The sequence below is a fragment of the Chelon labrosus genome (assembly GCF_963514085.1).
Source record: "Chelon labrosus genome assembly, chromosome: 3".
NCBI lineage: Eukaryota > Metazoa > Chordata > Actinopteri > Mugiliformes > Mugilidae > Chelon > Chelon labrosus.
In genome coordinates, this window is record NC_140339.1 from 28,153,287 (window position 1) to 28,178,224 (window position 24,938).

General features: G+C 39.4%; 1 protein-coding gene across 1 annotated transcript; it reads left to right on the forward strand.

The window, feature by feature from the left end:
• Window positions 1-1,714: 1,714 nt before the first annotated feature.
• Window positions 1,715-24,438, forward strand: tmc3 (transmembrane channel like 3; the record flags this gene model as incomplete). Its single annotated transcript, XM_084574441.1, has 22 exons — window positions 1,715-2,100; window positions 3,395-3,541; window positions 6,158-6,233; window positions 7,753-7,834; window positions 8,097-8,203; window positions 10,179-10,277; window positions 10,549-10,691; window positions 11,373-11,520; window positions 12,796-12,839; window positions 13,375-13,522; window positions 13,911-14,020; window positions 14,142-14,220; window positions 14,767-15,039; window positions 15,348-15,476; window positions 17,263-17,330; window positions 17,633-17,761; window positions 20,527-20,637; window positions 21,147-21,272; window positions 21,384-21,462; window positions 21,785-21,827; window positions 21,919-22,192; window positions 23,553-24,438. The coding sequence occupies exons 1-22, from the start codon at window positions 1,979-1,981 to the stop codon at window positions 24,436-24,438; spliced, it is 3,423 nt and encodes a 1,140-aa protein (XP_084430567.1). The 5' UTR covers window positions 1,715-1,978.
• Between the last annotated feature and the right edge of the window lie 500 nt (window positions 24,439-24,938).

The window sequence follows — 24,938 nt, forward strand, 5'->3', positions numbered from 1 at the left end:
AGGTTTAAACAAGAGTAATGTGGTCACAGCTTTGAGTTCTGCCTTAAAGACTGGCAGCTGACTTGTAATCAATCAAAACATTTTTGTATGAGTACTCCACAGAGTCCAGTTAAAGAGTCACCAATTAAACGGGAGACATCTGTCTGGCCCTGTCTATGTGCCTTCTGATGATGCTTCTGCCCCTCAGCTTTAGTGACAACTGAACATAGCCTGGAGCCAAATGAACAAAAGGCACATCCTAAAATAAGCCTTATGCAGATGTATAATGGTTGAATTAACATGCAGACTGCAGTTTAATATGAACCATTTTATATCAAATGCGTCTTCTACTATCACCAATACATCTGCTGTTAGCTCTGACCAACATTTTTGAATCATGGAGTGTAGTAAATATTGCTTGTCTAAATTCTTATGCATAACCCTAACCCTAACAATTTATATATAGAGTATTTTTATAGAGTCACTTCTGTGTTGGACATCCAAATATTACATGATCTCAATGACACAAGGTGTGTGTGTGTTGATTCCCTTTTTACAATTGGTTCCTCTCATAAAGGCTTATACTCATAGAAGCGGGAAGACAGCTGATCGATAAACATTTTCAGAAGTTTTTACTCAATGTAAGTTAACGTTCCTGAAAATGAGAACAATCTGACTTGTTTTTGCATTTCAATATCTCCTCAGAGAGACCACAGATATCTCAAAATGAGTGGTTTCAGTCTAAAAACAAGTATAATGCAGGAAAAGGTGCTTAAATTTAGTATGTTGCTAGCGCCATCATCTTTAAATAATAGTTATATGTTAAACAACATATCTTAACATATCTTACCGCTACAGTAAAATCAAGTAAATTTGTCAGTGGTATGGGAATATTCTTGAAAAGAGGTTAAATAAACACTGGAATTTACAGATACTGAAAATCCGTAATCCTAGCAAGAACTGCTGAAGACTTATCAAAATTATGTTTCTGCTTGTGGTCGTGATAAATGTAATGGCAAACTTTATCCTTCCGATGAGATAAACATAGTGTTCACTCACTTTAATGTGATAAAGGATAGACCGGTTGAACAGAACAGTTTACTCAGTTGTGACTTTAAGTGCTGTCATTGCTCTGTACTGTTTTTTACCTATGGACATATCTAATTGCGGTGCTGTGTTGTAAGACCGATATTAAAACAATAAATTACATTTAGTCATTATATGTTTTTAATATGTTAAGAAATGAAACGAAGAAGATGCTTGAAATAAGAAATTCTAACTTTTTATGAGGTGGCTTTGCCCTTGTCTGTGTTCACCTAAAACCTTTTGAATTGTGGTTTTAAGCACTAGCATAAGCATTTTAAGCATTAACTTATAAGAACCTGTAAACAACTCAAAAACAAGTTCTAATAGCTTAGTTAGATAATTTAGGAACAAACACTTAAAGCAAGTCAAATGGTCTCACATAAGAACTGCCTTGTAAGAAGAATAGCATACTTAGCTCACATACTTAGCTTGATTTAGAACTACAGATGGAATTTATTCATTCATTCATCACCCCTGCTGCGTCCATCTTTTCTTTTTTTCTTTAAAAGGATTAATGTAAGCATGCTGTCCTTAAACTGAATAAAATCAAATTTAAAGATATTTCATCTTTGTTAGATTTCAGTTTTTATAGTACAATAGAACAACTTAAGCAGGACAAAACACGTCACACGTCAAACAAGCAGTATTTATAGTATTTATGTGTATAAATCAGTCACAAGCTTATTTGTGCTATTAACAATTCTCAAAACTGTATACTGTATATATATATTGCATAGGTGTGCATATGTGCGTGCATGCGGTGCTGTCCCTTTAAGCAGTCAGGAGAGGCTCTGATTGGGCAGATGAGTGAATGTGTTTCAGTCTTTTCTCTGCTGTACTGTTGCTCCAGAGCAGCAGGTAGCTCAAGTACAGATGCTCCAGTAGAGTCCGAACGCATACACACCCGGACAGCATGAGTACAGTGTCTGATCCTCTGGTTGGGAGCAGTAGGTCCCTGTCTACAGCCAAGAGACACAAGAGTATCAGGAAGAACTCCAGGAGGATTTATTCAGCCTACCAGGACCACCAGCAGGGGTGAGTCCACTCACTCTTGTTTTATTGGATAAATCTTACTTTGATGAGGATTTCTGGGAAGCGTTTGTTCTTTTCTCTCACAATCTCTTCTACTCTTAATGACTGTCATTTTTCTGAGCCTTAATTGACATCCTGTGGGTTACGCAATTAGTCATTTACTAAATCTAATCATCAGGGGAAACTACAAAGACTCTCCTGTGTTCTGTTTTACTACACTTCCATCCGGGATCATGCTTGTTGGACCACTCATTTATTCAGTCTGAATTCATTTATTCCACTAGATAGACAGGTTTAGAAATGTAATTACTGGAATAAAGAAATGTACTTTATCTGCCTGAAGATGGTTGAACACAGACCAACATATTTGTATCCCATCCAATTAATCTAAATTCATATTTACATTAAAATACTTGAAATGTGCTGTTTCTGTCAGGGTAGTGTATTTTAGTCAAGCTGTAATAATCAAGGTCAATTGAGATGTGTATAATAAGCTATAATAAGCTTTTTGTGTTATCAATCACACAACTGTATCAGATATGTGTAGCAGATATTTACAAGTGAGAAATCAGCTGAACTCTGTTTAGAAGCCCTTCAAACAGCTGTCTTTTTCGAAACATTATTGTTAACTGTACGCAAAGCCTGCTTGTCCACAGCATTTTACTGCAAATTTTGTTTTGGATGATTGTGGATGGTGTGCATGCTCCGGGGATTTCAGTCTGTTGACCTGTTAAACATCTTGAAATAATTTCTAGTTTTATTGGCACTATATAAATTAAACTGAATTAAATTGAAACGTCTCAGGCTGATCTGAATTTGTTCGTCGGGATAGTGAAAGAAGAGTAACTTCTGGTTAAGATTATTAGGCTGATTATTAGACTAGGCTGATTGTTATTTAATGCTCACCTTCTTAATGCACAAAATGTACAGTACAGTTTATCCTCTATTTATATTTTTTGTATATTTCTTTATTGTTCAATTTGCATGGACTCATGTTTATGTGTATTGTACTAACCAAAAAAACAAATTCCTCATATGTGTGAACATATGTGGCAAAAAAGAGAAATCAGATTCTGATTCTTTAAAGGCTGTATGTAGCACTCATGCTCCTCGTCTTTGTCCTAAAAGTCGTGTGGCAGTTGCAACTGAAGTCCCCGTCTAGAATCAAACCAGGGACAATGCTACCATGCCGCACACACTGTGACCGATTGCCTAATGAGGTGCTCCATGTTATTTTATCAAGTACAGTTATGGAGCAGCCCCCTTTTTCACTGTGCTCTTGTGTTTTATGCTGTAGTTCGTCAGATGATGAAGATAAAGAAGATGAGCGGGTGGACAGCAACGACCCAGAAGAGATGTTCCAGAACATTCAGTACCAGAAGGAGATCATTGCCAACATTCGGACCAGGCCCTGGCCAATGAGACGCAAGCTGAAAGTCCTAAAGTACCTTTCTGCTGCATAACGCTGTTATTTTCATTCTATTCCTGAACACACACACACGCACACACACACACATGCATGTTACATTAGTACATATATTTGAGGACTCTGGACAAACTGCTAAATTAAACAGTATTACCTTATAAGTTTTGTAATATTTGCTGAAACATTTTTTTTGTAAAGAAATGAAACTTAGGTCTTTTATGTGTATGTACCACAAGCATTTCATTTGCTTTTATCGTCATTTACCACCAACATGTCTCATATGTATTTTAATTGTAAACTTAGTTGCTCAAAATCCACATCGAACTTGTTGGAGTTCCTGTCTAATGATGTTTTTTTAAGTGTTGCAGTTATATTGCGAGCCTGTGAAGGCTGTGGGTAACCTTTGACTAAGTGTAATTAGAGTTGTGGACAGAGAACAACCTGAACCACAGAGAGCTAGAGAAGATAGAGAGCTTCTAAGATGTGCTGAGTATGTGCCATGGATAACAGGTTTTATATGGGCAGTTTGTTATTACCGCAGAGGTTTTATTACCATCATCAGAGGTGGGAAGCAAGTCTGCGTTTTTTACGCCCTCTTTAATCTCAGGCTGAATGTCTGCGATTACTCTCTCTGCAACAACAGCTTGTATTTCACGTCACAAATCAGTGATTTCTTCCTACTTTTTTTCTGACTAGTGTTATTATTCAAATTTTGACTAACCTCGGGAATTTAAATGGACCAGTGTGAATTCCACAATTATAAAAGCTACAGTTGTCTTTTTTTGTGTAAAGTGTGTGTAAAGTGCACGATGACTGTCTTTCTCATAGTTAATCCATGGCTCATAGCCCTTTCAATTTTCCCTGGTGCTGTGACTGGATGAGCTGGTTTTACCTTATTATACTTTGGACTTAAAAATCTTTGGACAATTTATTATAACAGGACCAGTCTGATGTGGCTGCTTTTAGAAGCAATACTACTGGTTTGCAATATGATTTAAAAAATATCCATGTTGTACTGGCCATACTGTTTGAGCATAATATGTAATGTCAGTATGTACAGAACAAACACTAAAAAAACAGAACCTCAGAAGTGTTTTGGGCGGCTGTGGCTCAGATGGTAGATGGTAGAGTAGGTTGCGAGTGTAATTCCTGGACCCTCTTTAAGAGCCCATCCTTGGGCAAAAAACTGAACCCGAAATTGGGATAGGTGTGTGAGTGTGTGTGTGTGTGTGTGAACAAGTGAATGAGAAGCACTGTGAAGCGCTTTGAGTACTGCTAAGGTAGAAACTTCACTGCACTACATTGTGCACTTACTGTTGTGTGTTACTGTTACATTTAAGTTGTGCACTCGCTAAAAATGACGTTGGATCATGAAAGAATACTAAATTAACCCAATAAACATACTAATTGCTTCTATGTGATGACATTATAGTGGCGCCTAGTGATAAATGAACATTCTGTCCATTCATGTTTAATTTAAAATTGGAAAATGCAGCATCCACCATTCTAACTGCCACAGCTGTAGATTCCTCGGCTGTAATTTTGACACAGCATATGAAAACCGTGGCAAAGGTGTCAACCACTAAGAGGGATAAGGCAAGAAAACAATAAAATGACAAATTACAAAGACAGCAACACAATGGACAAAGTTATTCAGTGAGAGGATAGAGATCACACACAAGAGTTGAGGCAGAAATTTGTCTTTTGTCAGTATTTGTACATAGTATCGCAAGAGTTATTTCAAGAATTATAATTTAAAAGAACTGGACTCCTCCCATCGAAAGTCGACCCCATTAGGAGTTCATTCATCCTTCATTCTCCACTATAGGGTCGCGGGGGGGGGGCTGGAACCTATCCCAACTGTCAGAGGTGGGGTATACCACACTAACATGCACACCTACAACCAATTTAGAATCACCAATTAACCTAACGAACATGTCTTTGGACTGTGGGGAAGATGGAGTACCTGGAGAACACCCACACAGGCACAGGGAGAGCATGCAAACAGAAAGGCCCCAGCTGGCCGGTGGGTTTGAACCCCCAACTTTTACCAAGGCTTAGCCCCTCAACAGCTCAACCCATGTGACCACTGTACATAGCAAGGTCCTCAAAAATAGGCTGGATTGGTCCATATAGTGACAAGCTCTGGCCGACACTGCTGCTACACACCTCCCTCGAGGCTCCACCAACGATGCTTCAGACTGTGCTGACAGTGCAGTGAACGAGCAGTTGGTGGACATTGACTGCACCTTAGATTGGGAGCTACTTGTCTTCTACCTTGTTGCCATTGGACACTTCCATTATCATCTGGGTGCCTGCTAGTTCACAGCACTTGTAGGCAACAAGATCCACTCTGGCCAAGGTGACCGTACCATGGTTTGCCCACCAGCAGCAAACCAGAGCACGTTATGTGGAACAGTTGTATCCTGTAACATCTTGTAAAGCTGTCACAAATACAAGGAATTTATCTTGGTGTTAGGAGCAATAAAAAAAAAATTACTTACACTGCATATCTTTCCATTAGAAGTCGGATGAAGTTTTATTTTACAAAAAAAATAAAGTGTTGCAGTGAAAGAGCGCAAAACTTTGAGCAAATGTAATAAGTGGTCTTCCACATGTGTGTTTGTTTTCCAGGCAAGCCAGAGAGATTGTTCTGAAGTATGAGGGCCGACTAACCAGAACCAGAGGTTACCAGACTGCAGGCGCTGATGTATGTACACAACAAACCACCCTTATTTACACCCACAGAGGATGCTGTGATCCCACCTTAAAATGCAGCTTGTTGTGTAGTATGGGGGGTTGTAAACATTTATTTTTATTTTTTTCATTTTTAGTAGCTGTTTAATTCTTTACCTGAATCTTTCATTCATTCCAATAATGACACATCATAAAAGGACATTAATACGTTAATAAATTTCAGCTTTAAATGATACTGTTCATCCCAAATGTTTGGATTTATGCAGACCTAATTAGGAAAGGTTCTATTTATTATACTCTGTCTTCATCTTGCTGTTTTAAGGTTGGATGATTGTGGTTCTGTTATGCCATTTTTATTCCTTTATTTTTTCATTGCTGCAGCCAAAGTTAGAATGCTATCTAATGTATGTGATATATATGACGGTAAATATGTTAATGTTCAGGGGTTGTAAAAGTTAAAGCAACAAAGTGAGCACTACTGATTAAAATACGAGCACAAGCAATTGAGAGGAAGACTCCCAAATACAGTATTTGAATCAAGGTGTCTAAATATCTTGTATTCTTCAAGGTTATTCTCGTACATCCGTTGAGCAAAGCGCCTACACTCATCATTGGTTGTCCAAGCCACAACATGTCCCAATATGAACCCAGCTTTTCCAGATCTCTAACTGCACAGAAACAGAATGCAAATTTCTTCATAGATCATATCCACATAGATCATGTCCACAGCACAAAGCACATCCATGGTATAGCAGTACTCAACAGAAATATAAAATGCCTCCACTGCTGACTTGAGATCCTTTATCATCCAATGTGTCACCGTGGAACTTCAGTGAAATGTGTTTACCATGCTGCAGTGCCACAGCTCCATTTATTCTGTCTGAGTGTATGCTGACATGAGATTCTCTGTGTTATTGCACTGCACTGCAGTGGCCCGGTGTTCAGAGGAGAAACCTGTTGGATTTCCTTTGTGCAGACTTCTGAGTCCTCATTTTACAAACCCTTTCCTGAGTGCTCAACGCACATGTACACCTTCCTCTTCTTCATTTGTCTTTTTGTTACACATACGGACAGAGTACACAAAGAGGAAGACAGAGTGAAAGATAGCTCCGCTGCTCAGCTGCATGAGTGAATTTATAGCCTGTTGTTATAGCTGAGTTTAATTAAAATGTTCAGGCTGCTTCAGGTCCATTAGAATAAATTGACTTTTAGTGAGCAGTCTGATGATGAGTTATTAATACTACAGTTCGGCTCCCTGGTAATTGAAAATCAGAACCATTAGTCCAGCTGACCTTATCTTATTTAATAATTGCAGTTGTATCAGTCACAGTTTAACACTTCTTGAGTGGACTACACAGAACCTGGTTGTTTGTTCAGATTCACATACCTACTGAATATGCTAATTATTGTTCAGAAAGCAAAAACAGGAGTGATTTTTATTCTATTACTTACTCTCTGAAAAACCTCTGTTAGTGTTGTGTGTTGTCTGTTTGTATGTTTAGTGTCTCGGTGTTCTTTTACCCTATCTGCAGCTACTGAAGAAACTGTCTCGTGTGCTTTACAACATTGTGGTTTTGTTCGTTCCCTGGGAAGTGAGGATCAAGAAAATTGAAAGTGAGTTCTCACTTAGCTTAATTAATCAGCGTAATCTCTTCACTGGCTCTATCATTTATTCTGATTACTTTCTGTAAGGTACTATCATGTCCAAGGATGTAGTGGAGTATTATGCTATGCTGTGCTATGCTATGCTATGCTATGCTATGCTATGCCATGCTATGCTATGCTATGCTATGCTATGATAGACTTTCAGTGTAAATGTTGATGATCTGGAATATGCCAGTCTCTCACAGTCAAATGCATCCTCTTACTTGTTGAGGTCACTTCGGCTCAGGCGTGGCCTCCTACTTTATCTTCCTCCGCTGGCTGTTTGGGATCAACATTGTCCTCACCATCATGACTGGAGCCTTCATTGTTTTACCAGAGGTAAACAGGTGTCTGCCATGTGTCATACTTGCTTGTACAGTATATGTGAGCAACTTATTAATTGCATAAATTTAATGTTAATTTAATTTAATGTTTGTTTTGAACTGATTTCGTGCGCCAACATTTTATTCACAGTGGGAGAGTTTTTTTGAACGGGCTCAGTCCTCCTGAGACCTCCCAGACCTCTGCTCATAATTAATAATTGAAAAGTTAGTAGAATTTTAAATAGTATATTTAAATATTACCATGTATATTTTACTATTTTATTTATCGCTACAGTATACCCACTAAAACACATGCTCTATTAGACATAGCCAGCAACATGAATAAATTGGGCCCATGCTCTGCTGTTGTACACCTCACTATTAAATTCCCAATATTCAAAAGAAATCGGAATTTTGTTAGATACCTCTCTATGGCATGCCAGGCTATGGCCTCATGTGGCCATGTGTGCAGGAGAAAGTGATTTTTTTGTGTGTGTAACTATATACTCAACTGTACTCTACTGTACACATTAACTATTGCCTCGCAGCTTAACTTATTCAAGAGAGGAATGTGGGCTTTTACTACGTTTACTACACATAATGTGTGTTTGTAAAAACTTATATTGTGTCTCTGCGTATGGTAAGTAATTTAAAACTAAGAAAAAACTGCTGTATTCTGCATATGTGTGTACAGAGCAAACATTTATGAACATTTTCATAGTAAAGCCATCATTTGTAACTGTGTACACTGGACAAATGGAGGCAGAAATAGAATAGAGGAAACAATGAAAGTCCTTTTTCTGTTCTACAGAAGAAAAAAAATCTGCAAATCTGTTACACACACAAGTTAACTTAATTCACTTGGTCTTTTAAAGAAAATATACCGCCGTTTTGTTTATCTCTTTGATTCAATTGTATATTATTTTCTAATCATTGACTTTGGTTATACAAAAAACTTCTGCCATATAAAAGTTGTATAATCATATATTTAGATTATTAGATTTGGAATTATTGTTCTTCACTTCCCTTCCCTTACCTGTATTCATATTTACATTAGTACATATCAGAGTGTTTTTTTTTACAGTCAAGAACAAACTGCAGGCAAGAACAGAAGAAGAAATGCGTCTGGATTTATGCATTTCACCGAAATGCAGACACAAGCAATTTCTCCAGACATGACTTATCCTGTCATTCCCACTGCGTAATCTTTTTCTTCCATTTATTTCTTGTACATCTCTCTCTCCCTCTGTGGTGCATTGGATCTAACCTTCCACCGTAACCCCTCACACAGCCCACCTTTATCTCACCTCTGCTTAGTGAGCAATATCACCCTCTATCAAATTACATGGATGTAGTGTCAGATTTTATGTCTGTGTTTGTTTCGGGCTGTAAATTATTTGACCAAAGATGAAAATGTGAGGGCATTTCACCAAACGGATTTCTCACATCTTCATAACACTCCCAGTCAAGAAGGCAGGTTTGCCTCCTTTTTGGGATAATTCTGTAGATACACTAGGTTCTCTAATTGTGTCTGTTCATTGCATTGCACAAAATACAAGACATGCTTGGGCCTAGTTACATCTAGAGTTATAACATTTGAACTTAATGGTGTTCATATGTCTGGAATTAATGTGATTTGCTCAACGTAAATCTGCATCAGGTGATCTCCTCAAACATGCACTTCATTAGCAAATCATTATGAGTCGACCCTTAAATAATGTCCAAAAAGATATTATTTTTCATGATCCCTATAATCTACAATGGTTTCTTGGAACTATGACTGATGTGTTTTCCTGACTGCGGCCAAATTAAAATTACTGTAACCATGATGACTGTATAACCCCTATAATCAAACCCGTAACTTTACCCTAAACTCACCAAGTTTTGCTGGAATAAAAACCTTTTCCATACCAATGAGGCATGCATGGACAAAGAATTCTCTGCACTATTATCACAGTGCATTGAACTGGTCGTCTGTTTGTGTGTACTAGCTGCTGGCTGGAGCTCCGTTTGGGACAACGAGGAGTAAAACTATCCCCAAGGAGCATCTGGCTTCAGCCCAGGACTTGGACACCATCTGGTCTCTTGGGGCAAGCCTCTCTTTCCTTTTACTTCTCTGTCAATAGTACTTTACTTACAGATACAATGAGGCATTATATAAACATTAGTGCCTCGCTGACCTCTGCTGCAGGGCCAATTTAACTCATATTTGAAATAAGTTTAGACTTACAAAAAAATACTCTGCTGGTTCTACATGTACATCATACTTCGTTTAATGGTAAGAATACATCTTTAGTTAATTTCATGTCATCTGTATGTCATGTTCTTATTTAGCTTTCTGTTGTGTTTGACTCTCCACAGGGCTACCTGCAGTACTCTGTATTATTCTATGGTTACTACGGCAGGGTGAGGAAAATTGGCAGTGCAGGATACCGACTGCCCCTCGCCTACTTCCTGGTTGGGATGGCTGTCTTTGCCTACAGTTTCATCATTCTGTTGCGAAAGTAATCATTTTGCTCTATACAGGTTATACTGATATTAGATTGATCCCATGGAATACTAATGCAGTACCCGAGGCTGACTGGATCAGGTTCTGTTTTAGATGATGAGTACATCATCTATCTGAAAATAGAACAAAATTAATCAGAGATGACAGAAAATAAATAATAGTCTTCAGCTGAGTTCAGATTCAGAGGATTTCTCACCCACATTCATCCAGTAGCAGTATTAAAAAAATTACAACAAGCTGTTGCACCACAGTGTCTAAATTGCTTACATTTGCTTTCCTGTGAGATTATGTAAAATCACATGAAGTGGTGCATTCAATACTCCCTGATATGGCACTATAAGTAATATCCTGTAGTCTGTTGTGCCAGTTTATGGGAATAATATCTGTGGAGCTACTCCATAAAGTGTTTCTTAAAAAAAGGTATACAGATGTTTTGGAGAACATAGAGACGTAAAAAGTAGACCTGTTGTGTAGTGCTATTAAAATATTGTCCTGATGGTGGTGCCAGAGGAAAGGTTAAGAGGTCAAATCAGCCACGCTATTGTAAACATAAATATCCACAAATCTTTGCAGAAATCTGTCCAGGGTATGTCAGCAGTCAGCCTCTAAAAGTGCTGAGATACTCAGCTGATCATTCTAAATGTGCTGTTGTCATAATACATTGTATGTCCTGCAGAATGGCCAAGAACTCTCGTTTGAGCCTGGCCAGTGCCTCTGATGAGAACTTCACGTTCTGCTGGAGAGTCTTCTGCGCCTGGGATTACCTGATAGGAAACCCGGAGGCTGCAGAGAGCAAAGGAGCTGCCATTGTCAACAACATCAGGGTCAGAAATGTTCATCAACACATAGCACAGACTCAGTGACCTTTACACGTCCTTTTTATGCCTCACTGCCAGCGTTGTGTTGTGTTTTTTTTAGGTTGTCATCCCATTATTGTGAACGAATGATCTCAAAGAATGCCTCGAGGGCTTCTTTTTCCAAATTTGACTTAAGGATGAACTGATTAAAACTTTTTGTTTTCACTTAGACTAAAGACGAATGGATTAGATTTTGGTAATCAAAAATCAAGGGTTCAGGTCCTCGTGTGTCCTCAAGTCTTCAAATTTAACACATTCATCTTGATGAAAAGATGAAGTCATCAGTTTTCAGAGGTTAAAGGCCACGGTGACTTCACAAACCACATTTTTTTACTCAACATCTCAAGAATGACTAGAGGGAATGTTTTTAACATTCACTTGTACTCACTATTGTTTACTGGCCACTTGAAGCCATACACCATTTCACATAAATGTCTAATTATGAAGTAATGACATTTTAGATGGTGGACTTCACTTTGACTTCATTCTGATTGGAACATGGAGACAAGAGGGAAGATCATGACCATATTTCTGAATATTCTTAATTGTTGACATTAATTGAGGTGCCAGTCAGTGGACCCAAGTCTTAGCTATTGGAATCCACAATTCCAACAATCCATAACCATGACTACATTCCATTTCATACAGTTTTATTCTACAGTCATCTTCTTATGGCGCAATACATGTATCATTAAATGCACCAATTTGATGCAGTGTTTGTTCAGGAGGTTTTTTTTTGTGTTTCTCAATAGGCTACACTACAGGGCCACCTTAAATCACATTTTCTCATATTATGGAAGTGGGCTATAGCCTAATTGTAGCAGCTGACTGCAGTCACATTACCTGCTTACTCCCAGCTTACTCTAAATATTGACAGTAAAGCGCTTTTTTTGCTAATCTCTATTAATTTACTCAAACCATCTGACCTGGGATAAGGGCCAACCTACCCACCAACTGATTACAGCAGTTTATCAATGTTTATTTGGTAAACGGTTTCATATACTGTATGTCCATATAGTAACAAATTTGGTTTTGATAAATACTATCCTTCAAATATTTCACTGTCTGTATCATATGGACAGACATGGATGTAAATTGACTAAACATATACAGCCACAAGGCAGTAGTTAATTGTAGTTATTGTGATACATCTCTTACCTATGCACAGAATATTGTAGATCATAAATATAGACTGAAACAAAAAATCATGATGAATCTTTTTTGTTTTGTTTTTTTGCACAGGAAGCTATTGTTGAGGAGCAGGAAAAGAAGAAGGATACCAGTCTGTAGGTGTCTGTTATCTGTGTGTCTTATTTTTGTACTTTCTGTTCAGGGCCTTTTTAGGGTTCATTAAGTTAAGTCCACTGCAAGGAAACAGTGAACCCATAAGCCTTCTGACTTATTTGAGTTATTATAAATTCCATCTTAACAGCACTGAGAGGACAAGATTACTACAGTTGGTACAGTGAGCCACACTCGTTCTGATATAGAAGCGGAGAGTAAATTACCAAAAGGACAAGACTGGAATGAAGATTTGTCTTTCCTTCTGTATCTCAGCCATCAGTTATCATGGTACTGAAGTCCCCCTGTACTCTGAACATACAGTATCCTTGCCTGATTAAAAAAAAAAAAAAAGTTTCATATATTTTTTTCACTAATTTTTCCCTAGTTGTATTAGCATAAGCTTTTGTTTTAAGTATATATGTTTATCCATAGCTAATCCACTATGAAGAGTATGCTGTCTGTGGCAGATTGAGTAAAGCAACAATAATTATAATTCATTCTTTACTGGTCAATGACAATCAGTGTGTATTTCTACAGGGCGGTTCTCATCAGTCTACGCATCTTAGCCAACATCCTGGTGCTGCTGTCCCTAGCAGGCAGCATCTACATCATCTACTTTGTGGTTGACCGTTCTCAGAAACTCGAGCAGGAGAAGCCGGAGCTGACGCTGTGGGAGAAGAATGAGGTAGAGGAGCAAAGCAGACATCATCCTCCTCCTCATCATTAGTTTGATTAAATTATTCCACATATGAACAACAGTTGATGAAAGTGGACATCTGAGAAAGATCCATTCGAAGACAACTATTGAGTGTATTGAGTGTCCGCATCAGTCTGTGAGTGACAGCATATGATTGCATTCACTGCAGAGGCCATTAGTCACACTAAAGCATCTCTGCTGTTCTACCAGTATAGAGGCTGCTGGAGCAGCTTCGTGAATCCATGACCAGTTATCATTTCTGGATCAAAATACAGAAACATGGGACAATTTATTTAGTATTTTTTGTTGTCAGTTGCAAAAAAAAGAAAGAATTTCCCCATACACCTTTCACATCAGTGACTTTTGTGTCCTCAAGGTGAGTGTGGTGGTTTCTCTCATCACGATGATTGCCCCATCTGCCTTTGAGTTGGTGGCCCAGCTGGAGATGTACCATCCGCGGACCTCGCTGCGATTCCAGCTGGCCAGGTACTCCATCAGTCCAGCAAGAGCAGCCTAATGCAGGATAAATGACTCAATACTGTACCGTATAGAAGACATTCCAGGTCTTACTGCACACTGACACTGTTATATGATTATGTCTTCACAGAGTGCTTGTTTTATACCTGGGGAATCTCTACAGCCTCATTATTGCCCTCCTTGATAAAGTCAACAGTATGAGCTCTGCTGTGAGTATAGAAAGCCACTGTGTGCCTTTGACATAGAAACCTACTTCTGTATGGTAGCAACATGACCGGTCACAAGTTGTGACAGTCACTTATTAGTTTAGAGTTAATTCATCCAAATTAAAAACACAAGACTTTCTCACTTACCTCAAGTGATGTTTGGCCACACAGATGGATGCAACAAGATTTTGAGGCCTCTACCATTATATATTTATTTATTTAGACATACTCTAAATAAGTTACGGTAGAGTGTATCCAAACCTTCTAACTTAGCAGTGGCAAGAGGAAACATGTTCGTTTTTGTAATTAGGGTGTACTGATCCGATTGTAGACCACGGCACGGATGAAAAGAGGAGATGTCCAGATATCTTTCTGCTTACTGCTTACACAAGGAAGTAGTTATAGCTAACATGTTGACAGTGAGAAAAACTGGATTTAAAGTGCTCTGAGTTTGTTTTGGAATCTTTGTACATTTGTACATGGAGTACATAATCTGTGATCTGTATCATAGCACATAGGCTGATGGACAGTACTATGCTTGTCTTCCAGATCCAAGTGAGTCCAACTAACTGGACTGATTCCAGCTCTTTTCTGGCCACCATATCTCAGCCTGAGGTAGACAGCCTCTCCACCCTGGTGTCAGGGATCACAACATCCTCGGTCTCGGGACATCACAACACCACCATAGCAACCATTGCCACAGTGCTGGAAGTTACCAATAGCAGCAGGAGGAGCTCAGGGACCTCCTCCAACCACACAGCTCTGTTTGAGAAGAATACCCGCTCTCAGCAGGACCAATGCTGGGAGACTTACGTTGGCCAGGTATTCTCTTCTGATTGGTGAAAACTTTATTTTACTGTGGCTTATTTCTTGTCTTTCCCGCAGTAAGAAGAGGGTATATTTTAAAGTGACTGAACTGACTGACCTGCCAAAAAGATATACATTTCTGTTGATGCACAGTATATACTATTAAGCATTATTATGTGTCTATGTCATCTATTTTTATTGAGGCAACAAGATCACAGCTAAAGGCATTTCTCAAATGCTCATCTTTGTTAGGCTCTATTGTCTTTTCCCCTATGAGTCCCTGACATGCAGGTGGTTTGCCCATGTGTCTGCTGTGTCCCCAGGAGATGCTGAAGCTGTCCATCATTGACATGATCTTTACAGTGGCCAGCATCTTGCTGATTGACTTCATCAGAGGTCTGGTTGTTCGCTACCTGAGTGACTGCTGCTGCTGGGATTTAGAAAGCAAGTTTGTGAGTTGTTCACACGTTTTTGTCTTTTAAAACTGGCTGCCTGGGCGCTAATGCAAACAGTGAAGACGTCAGGAAGTTGATAACGAAGAAATAGTCTAGCATGCAACACATCACACCAGGGGTGTGAAACAGCTACTGAAAGGTATAGCACTTTAACTCTACTTACAGTTGAACCAGATGTTCACATACACTGTGTTAAGACACATAAACATTTTTTCCTGACTGTCTGAAGTTAAATCAGACTAAATCTCTCCTGTTTTAGGTCAGTTAGGATTACCAAAATTATTTCTATTTGCTAAATGCCACAATAATGAGAGAGAGAATTTCTTAGAGAAGTTTTTATTACTTTCTTCAAAGTCAGAAGTTTACATACACAAAGATTACTATGTCTTTAAACAATGAAGGAAAGCCCTGATGATAATGTCATGGCTTTGGAAGCTTCTGATAGGTTAACAGACAACATTTGCGTTAACTTGGAGGCACACCTGTGGATGTATTTTAAGGTTACACCTATCATACAGATAGAGCAATTATGTGAGGTTGTTTTTGCAGCAAATATTAACTTGCACTCAAAGTTAAAAAAAAAAAAAGTTCTACCTCTGTCAATTCTGTCTTAAGCCCCTTTAAACATAGATCAATCAGTATCCCATGCATATAATAAAACATCCATCACATGCAGTTCATTGTTTGTTAATTGCAGCATTTCTTCAAAATTACACGATTACACTGTGTAAACTATTCTAACCTTGAGTCATTACGACGTATAGTAGAACATCCTTGTATTGTTATAGTACACTAACTTGTTGTGTCTTTGCAAAGCACTCCTTTCAGCTTGATGAATCCCATTTGTTCATGTAGTGGTTTGTGTTCGTGACTGTAGCTGTGATTAGGGCTGCAGCCTCGGGCAAACTTAGTTGCCACCGAGACTGTGGCTGTGGTTGTGGACATGATGGCATTTGGTTGTTACAGTTATGGCTGTGACACATACATTTTTAATGGCGCCTCCATTGAAAGTGCATGGATGCAACAAGAGTGCAGCAATGGAAGTAACACATCTGTCAATGACTCATAGAAAAAATAACAACTGGACATAGTCCCACAGATTGAACCACATCAGCATCCTAAGCCCAGACAACAAACTTGCCATCCACAGCTTCATCCATTACAACCAGGCTGCAGCTGCAGTCAGGCTCACAGCCAGCAGCTGTATACTATCAGAGATCAGCTTTTGTAATGAGAGATGAGCAATAAATGTGTCACAAACGTCACAGTGTCACATCATCTCTAATTTCTGTACGTTTTAAGTACCAGGAAGTTGAGGAGTGTTGTAATTTATCTAAAATCAATCATACCTAGTATCACTAAAAAGCTTAAAGCCTAAAGCTTGGATTCTATAGAAGAGACATTTCAGAGGATTATAATGTACACTAAGTCCTCGTCATGGCTCATAAAAACACAACAGCAAGCAAGACCAGGCAGGCAGACAAGAACACCCAGTGGGAGTCTAATGCTGCATCCAAAAGACATTTTTTTTCTTGAGTCTGTTAGACAATGGAGCTATTAGACATGTATCAGCCTTTTTGTTTGCTTTTGTTTTGTGGTCTTATTCTACTTATCAATCCAGTATGGGTGATTTTGGTTAGGGCACGTTTTAAGATTTCCTAGGTTACATGAAAACATATAAAATTATTTGAAATGATCATTGGTGTCACATACTGAATGTGAAGCTTGACACAACACAAACAGTACAACATTAATGTTTTTGTTTCTTTCTGTCTTTTCCCAGCCTGAATATGGAGAATTCAAAATAGCTGAGAATGTCTTGCACCTAATTTATAACCAAGGAATGATCTGGTAAGTCCGAAAATCTATTTATAATTCCAATGACATACGACCTGATTCAGGGCTAATAATCTGGCTGGTGCTGACCTGTCTCCCTGACCCCATTTAAAGGACTGTGGCACACTCTAATCTCTCCATTACACCTCAGTGGCTGATATGACTGTATTTCCTCAACTAATTTCAGAAATGTCGCCTTGAAGCTATAAAGATAATGAAGTGAAACCATGGACCACTGGATGTAATGACTTTTATATGGGTAGAGACACCAGTGATAATGTGTGTGTTTTACTGTCATTTTTCTTTCATTCCTTCAGGATGGGAGCCTTTTTCTCTCCCTGTCTCCCTGCCTTCAACGTGTTGAAACTGATCGGTCTGATGTATCTGAGGAGCTGGGCAGTCCTCACCTGTAATGTTCCCCATCAGCAGGTCTTCCGAGCTTCAAGGTCTGATGCACGCACACATATACACGCAACCATGTATCGCTATATTTGTAGGAGCTTATTCCATTTCCACAGTGTCTCATCTGGCCCCTTACCTTACCACTAACCAACACAACTAAATGCAAAATTTTATTTTATTCCTAAACTTAATCTATTGTAAATCTAACACTAACCCTGAACCCCGGTCACCATGTCTTAGCCTCCATCTAAAGGGTGAACTTTGTGGGGTCCTACTATAGACTGTATATAAATATGGACAACTCGTCCCCACTTCTTTGCATTGGTCAAACTGGCGCTAGTTTCCCGGGGATACTGGTGGTGCCATCTTGTGAGTTTGGAGAGTAGAGCCACACGGAGCTGCGTTAGCATCACATAACTAACTAAAACAAAACATATAAAAAAAGGTCACTTGAGTATGCACCAGCATTATATTAACTACCTAAAATGACAGAAAAACATCCTTGAAAAAAAATTTATTTGACAAGTATTTTATTGTTTGAATTTGGCCCAAGTCCTATCTACAAACATGGAGGGGGTGGGGTTTATGATCTATACTACAGCCAGCCACCAGGGGGAGCTCTATTTGTTTTCGCTTCAGTTTTGAGGAGATGTTCCATCGTCCATCTTTATAGTCTATGGGTCCTGTAACCTTATACTGTTAATATTGTGACTTTTTTTTGTCAGAATATTACATGTTTCTCTCAATCTGTTCCTTTACCTATTAGTGTGATGTAGTTCTTTTTTTACCCAGTCCATATTATCATATAAATCCTGTAACTGAAAAGAAAAATCATAGACACATAGGAAGATATATAAAAGCATTTGATCTCACTCATGCTCAGAGTCATTTTATGCCCAGAATTTCTTTCATGTCACATTCTGCACAATTTGTGCATGTGATTCTGTGTGCTTTGATAAACACACTACTCTTATTACACATTATCACCAATTCAGGCTGTTTTATTTCAACCTTTTTATGAGATGTGGAAAAGTCTACGTGTATTCCTGCAGTACAGGATATACGTCCTCCTCTACATTCTCACGATAATAGGTCTATGGCGCTCAGCCCACTCAGATTTATGTAACAAGGCAGTGATTGCCTTTTCAGTCCTTATCAGTCACTCCCAGATGTGGTGGAAAATCCAAGCAGCCACACGCCCACACACAGACAGACAGAGAGGCAGTCCACTACGCAGACAGTCCACTATATATCTAAGAGGACATTTCATGTGAGAGCCATTAAATCCTTTTCTGCTGTGTGTGAGAGAGAGGCTGATACTGATATATGTTACTAATGCAGTAATGAGTTAACATTTTTACGCCCCAGTCATAATTATGGAGTGCTGAGCTACTCCATTATTACGATGCAAAACACTGGCAATATTTCTGCAGCTGATTATTTGGATATTTGTTTCAGCATCATTAAAGTAGTGTGTAGTGTAGAACTCATGATATTGGCCTCAGTATTGCTCCAACTAAAATGGAAGAGTGGTTTGTCTCTCACAGGTGGTATGTGGTGTGGTGTGGTCAGAGCTGAAAACTGTCGAAGACAACAATATTCATAGCACATAAAAATGCCCCCTTACACACAACATGACTATATACAGTATTACTATGTTATCAAACAGAATTTGTATAAACATGTTTCGTATTGGTGCTAGAATTTTATTAAATGGTCATCACAGTCTCTGGCTTTTCAAACCGAATCAAATCAAAATCAAATCATCTTTATTTGTCATGTGCAGTGTATTTATGTACATATATACAAGGAATCTGTTCTATGGATTGAGCCCATCCAAGTGAGCACACATGGAGCAGTGGGCAGCCATGCAAGGTGCCGGTGGAGTAGTTTTTCTAGGTCATAGACGCTTGCTCAAGGCACCAGCCATGGACATAGGAGGGACCAGACCAGTGATGTCACATTCCCAAAGTTGCTTCACTAGCCACTGTATGGGCTTGGATTTTGTATTGTCATTCAGTGCAGTTACCTTGGGTAAAAAAAAAAACATTATTTGTCTCTTGTTGGGGAATACTGTCCGTATTTCTGCCAAAATAAGGTCCCATGTTGTCCACCGGATAGGGCGGGATGTGACTTACTGATATGATTAGCAAGGAATGAAATGCTTCAGTCATATTCTCTTTTCAAGCAACAAGGAAACACATTTTGCATTGGTGAGACAAACTGCATGGGAATGCAACAGTGTTTTTTGTATAGATATGCAGTTGATTAATAACTACAATTTGATATTGGAATAATAATAATAATGGTAATCATAATCATAACAATTCAGTGTTTAATTCTCAACCCCCAAAGTACAAAAATCCCCTCTTTATTCAGAAGAATGCTAATCAAAAAAAGAAGAACTGCTGATGTCCTGAATGAACAATTGTGGCACTACCCTAGGCAGAAGCCAAGGCTTTGAAGTGCAGCATATAGAATAAATAAATAAATTAGACTTTGTTCTTTTCAGCGTGTCTTGTTAAGAACTAAGCATATTTGACTGGGACTGCTTCAGTAGATCTAAATGGGACGCCAGCACTATAAATGCCTGTGTAACCTGAATTCCGTGTCAGTGAGGTTTTACTTTTCCATGACAATACAAGGCGGCAGAAGTGTATGGAAGTGTAAGAAATGTTTTCCACATCAACTTAAATTTCTGCTGTCATTTACCACAATGATCGCCACATTGAAGCAGCATTAGCACAAAGGCCTGAATACAGGAAAACATTTCTCAATTTAACACTATTTCTTTGTTTTGCTTCTTCAGATCAAATAATTTCTACCTGGCCATGTTACTTTTCATGCTGTTTCTGTGTATGCTGCCCACCATCTTTGCCATAGTGAGATACAGACCGTCACAGCACTGTGGGCCATTCAGGTAAAGACTTCATTTAGAAAGCATCAAACAACAGTTTACCAAGATATCACTTCCATCTGTTCTTATTATTATTTCTCGTGTTCGAAAGATAGAGGTTGGCAAGGAACAGTTTCCAAAAATACATTTCGGAATTAGTTTTTATTACATATTGCTTAAGTATATATCCTGCAGTCATTAACTCAGGAAGGGAAGCTGGGCAAAGCCATGTAAGCATCATCAGTTTCCCTCATAGTGGTTTATATTGGCTTAGCGAACACACAACATCATATGTATCACTGATTTGCTGTTCAAGAACCTTGTCATCTATGAGGATGACTTAAGGTGTTTTCCATCCTCTATCAATGCAATAATCAAGTGTTTTTAAATGCTTTGTGTCTGTATTCAGGAGTTCTCCAGCCAGCTGTTTGTGCATTGCTCACATCTGAATGAGGAGCTGCTTCTTGTACCCTCTTAGGTGTTGTTGCGGTAGAAGTGTCTGAAAATGTTAACACCACTTAAAATGCTTTCAGTGGGCAGGAGAAGATTTATGACATCATCTCTGAGACCGTGGCCAGTGACTTCCCACTGTGGTTCAGTAAAGTGATGAGTTACATCACCAGCCCTATTGTAGTGCTGCCAGCTCTGCTGCTGTTGTTGTAAGACTGCACACACTACGCACACACACACACAGACATCCATACACTGTGTTCACACATCTACGTATCACCATGCCATCGTGACTTTTCAGCCGTCCCTGTATGTTTCAGCATGCTGATATACTATCTCCAGGCGATTGCCAGATCCCTCAAATTCACCAACAACCAGCTGAGGATGCAGCTCCAGACTGTAAGTTCCTGATGAACCACTGCCAGGGTGGATCGAGTAATATTTATTTTCAGCATGTGTAGTTTATATGACTGAATGAAAATACATTGTTGTGCTTCTTAGTTACAATATATTGGTATTTAGTAGCTATGCTGTCCCTATATGTCAGGAAAAACATACTATGAAAGTATGTTGCAGGCAGAGAGTGTCTTCAACGCTCTGAATTGTTTCTTGCAGAAACTACATCTTAGCAAAGCATGACGAAATTCAAAAAAGCCCTTAACTGACCATTACAGGACGATATATCATGTTAAAATGTGTCTAAAAGCGGAATTTTCCCTAGGAGCGGACTGAAGACAAGAAGAAAGTCTTCCAGATGGCTGCAGGTATGTCTGGGTTTGGTCAGGTCTTCTGTGTGTACTATTATTCGTTGTGGATTTGCAACCTTGACCCTGTGTCTTCAAACCCATACCATAGCCAGACTGCAGGCTCCAGAGGCTGCTGCGGACAAGAAGCCTGATCAGCAGGAGAGTGACATCACAAGCCAAGAGGCCTCTATTAACACCCCATCTCCCAGACGAAACGGCAGCGTCACAAGCTTTCAGTCTCCTGTCCATCGTGGCAATAGCATCCGCACCATCACCCAGTCGGCATCTAGAGCAGACCTGAACAGAGGAAGTGTGGCTGGATCCGTCAAAAGCCCAGCAGTGACAGTACTGCCCAAACACCGGCTGGAACACATACCTAACAGGTCTTATGCACTGAGAAATTACCTAGCCAATCATGCTGACAACGTTAGGCGACCTCTTACATGATGGATTTAGTGATATTGTATTGAAATAAATGTATTGCTGAATTGATCAATAGGTAACATAATAGTGAACATACACTAATCAGGCATAACATTAAAACCACTGACAGGAGAAGTAAATAACATTGACCATCTTGTGACAATACAATGTTCTGCTTTTGGGCCTGACATTCATGTGGATGCTACTTAGACATGTAGCACCCACCTAGACCAGACCAGACACCCCCAGCCATAGCGATGACACTCCTTGATGGCAGCAGCCATCCCCAGCAGGATGCAGTCTGACATAGACACACACAGAAACGGTGTTGACCTGGCCTCCAAATTCACTAGATCCCAAACTGATCAAGTATCTGGTGTAATAGCCAAAATAAAGTACAAGAGTTGAGAGTCACAGAATATAAAAAAATAAAGAAATTCTACTTTGGCAGCATTATTTCTTGGGTAAACTAGGTCTGTCTAGATCTGTGGGTGGATTTGAGCATATCCTCACTTAGAAGCTATCTCATCCTGTACTACAAAGTGGTGTTATTAGAAGTGATTGCAAGCTGCTACGCATGCTAACTTTAGTAGAAATTTCTGCAACACAGTACACATATTTCTTTGCCTTGAAAATACCAACTGTTCTACCCTCATTGGTACTGAACTAGCATTGACTTGGGTTTTATCAGTGGAGAGTTTTCTAAATGCTGTCTGTTTTTTGTTTTTTTTCTTTTCTTTCCATTCTGACAAGAATAATATTCTGTGGAAAAAAGTGACTACTTGTAAGTTATGGGAATGTCTTCTGGCATGACATGGGTCAAATTAACTGACTTTAAAGGATCATTCAGTTTTGTTTAAGACCGATTCAGTAAACATGGCATACACATCTCATCACTGCTGACCAATATGGAAATCCTGACAAAGTTATGGGTTTTTTAATGTATTTTTCAAGATCCCATTAAGTCATTGCCTTTCACAAGTGCATTAACTGTACTTAACAGCTATTCAGTTTTCCATCAGTTAACATCATGTTTGCTTTCATTTTGTCAGAATTATTGGTTGTTATGATGCAAGGCAGTGGAGACATTTCAAATCGGTCCATGCTTCTACGTAGCATTAAGCAGCAATAACTTACCATCAAAAATATGCCATCATGATAATCACATAACCTGATGATTATTGTTGTTCTTTCTTGTGACAGGCACCCACCATTTCTTGGTGGCCCTAGTCATGCCTGCAGGTCCAAGTCCTACCACCAAATGGCATACAATCCTCCATCTCCCTATTCTGACAGCATCCACTCTGACCCCTTGTACAGGAAGACTATACGCTCCATACATCCTGTTGAGGCCGCTGGTATCATCACTGCTCAGAGTTATGGAGGACAGCGCGGTCACGCCACCCGCTATGTCATTGTCAATGAGCATGAGCCCAGGAAGAAGCTGCTGCGCTCAACCACACGTGTCCCACGCCATTACCTCATGCCTCAGCCTGCAGAGATCCTGGAGCTGTATCCACGCAACATCAGACGCTACACACCCCGCGCAGCTCACCATCAACCACATTCTCACCGGTCCCACCCATCACAGCAGCATCTGAGCGAGGAGGAAGAGGAGGAAGAACAAGGAAAGGGCAGACGGAGAATGTCGCTGGGGAAAGCTCATCGGCCGCATTCCCTGTCTGATCTCCACCAGCCAGCACACTTCTATATCGGTGACTGTGTAGAGAGCCACAAGAGCAAGGCTAAAGACAACCACACTGATCGAAGAAGATATGGAGTGCAAGAAGAGGATGAAGAGGAGGATGGTGATGCAGAAATGGACTGGGGTGATTTAGAGTTACACGCTCGGCCACAGACCAATGTGAGAGCAGCTGACCCTGTACTTGTGCGAACCAGGCGTCACATTCACTCCCCAGGAGGACAATGTCACTCCCCGGCCAGGGCCAGACACATGGAGTCTCACGTGAAGCCCAAGACAAGACCAAAGCTGGAGACCCCACTGACTGAGTCCGACTCAGCCTCCCTGGCTTCCAGCAGTGACCAGCAGAACAGCAGCACTGACCAGTACATTCAGGTCATCCACAACAAGGAGCGCTATCTCAAATCTGACGCAAGGCAAGGAAAGCTGGCCAAAAAGAAATCTAAAACCAGCTTTGATCTGAATGCCACTGAGTCAAATGACTTGGTCTGTTCCAATGTTTGACATTTTTGTTAGTTCTCAAAATATCATACATTGTATATAATATGGATTAATACGTCGCATGGAAAGCACACATAGTATTGTTCTAAATGTGATTTCTTTCTCCCATGTGCATGGTCATGTATCATTTTGAAATGGGTTGTTATTTTGAAACAGGAATTTCAACTAATAAGAGGCATTATTGTAGCAGTGCATATAACAATAAAACCCGACTTCTGTCTCATCACTTCATCAACCATAAAAACACACTTACGATATTCATTATAACCAGCAGAAATTGATATTAATAATTATAATTATTAATGTAGATAAAGGTATACTATATCAGATTTGTCACTTGTCAGTTCCAACTCCCTGACTCAACAACTAAGAGAGAGAGAACACAACGCAGGTCATGAAAGCAAGAGTGTATGAAGAGAAGGAGCAGCATTAGTGAGAATAATATTACATTTACAATTAAACCCCACCTCCCCACGACCCCACAGAAGGCTAGTAACTGATGT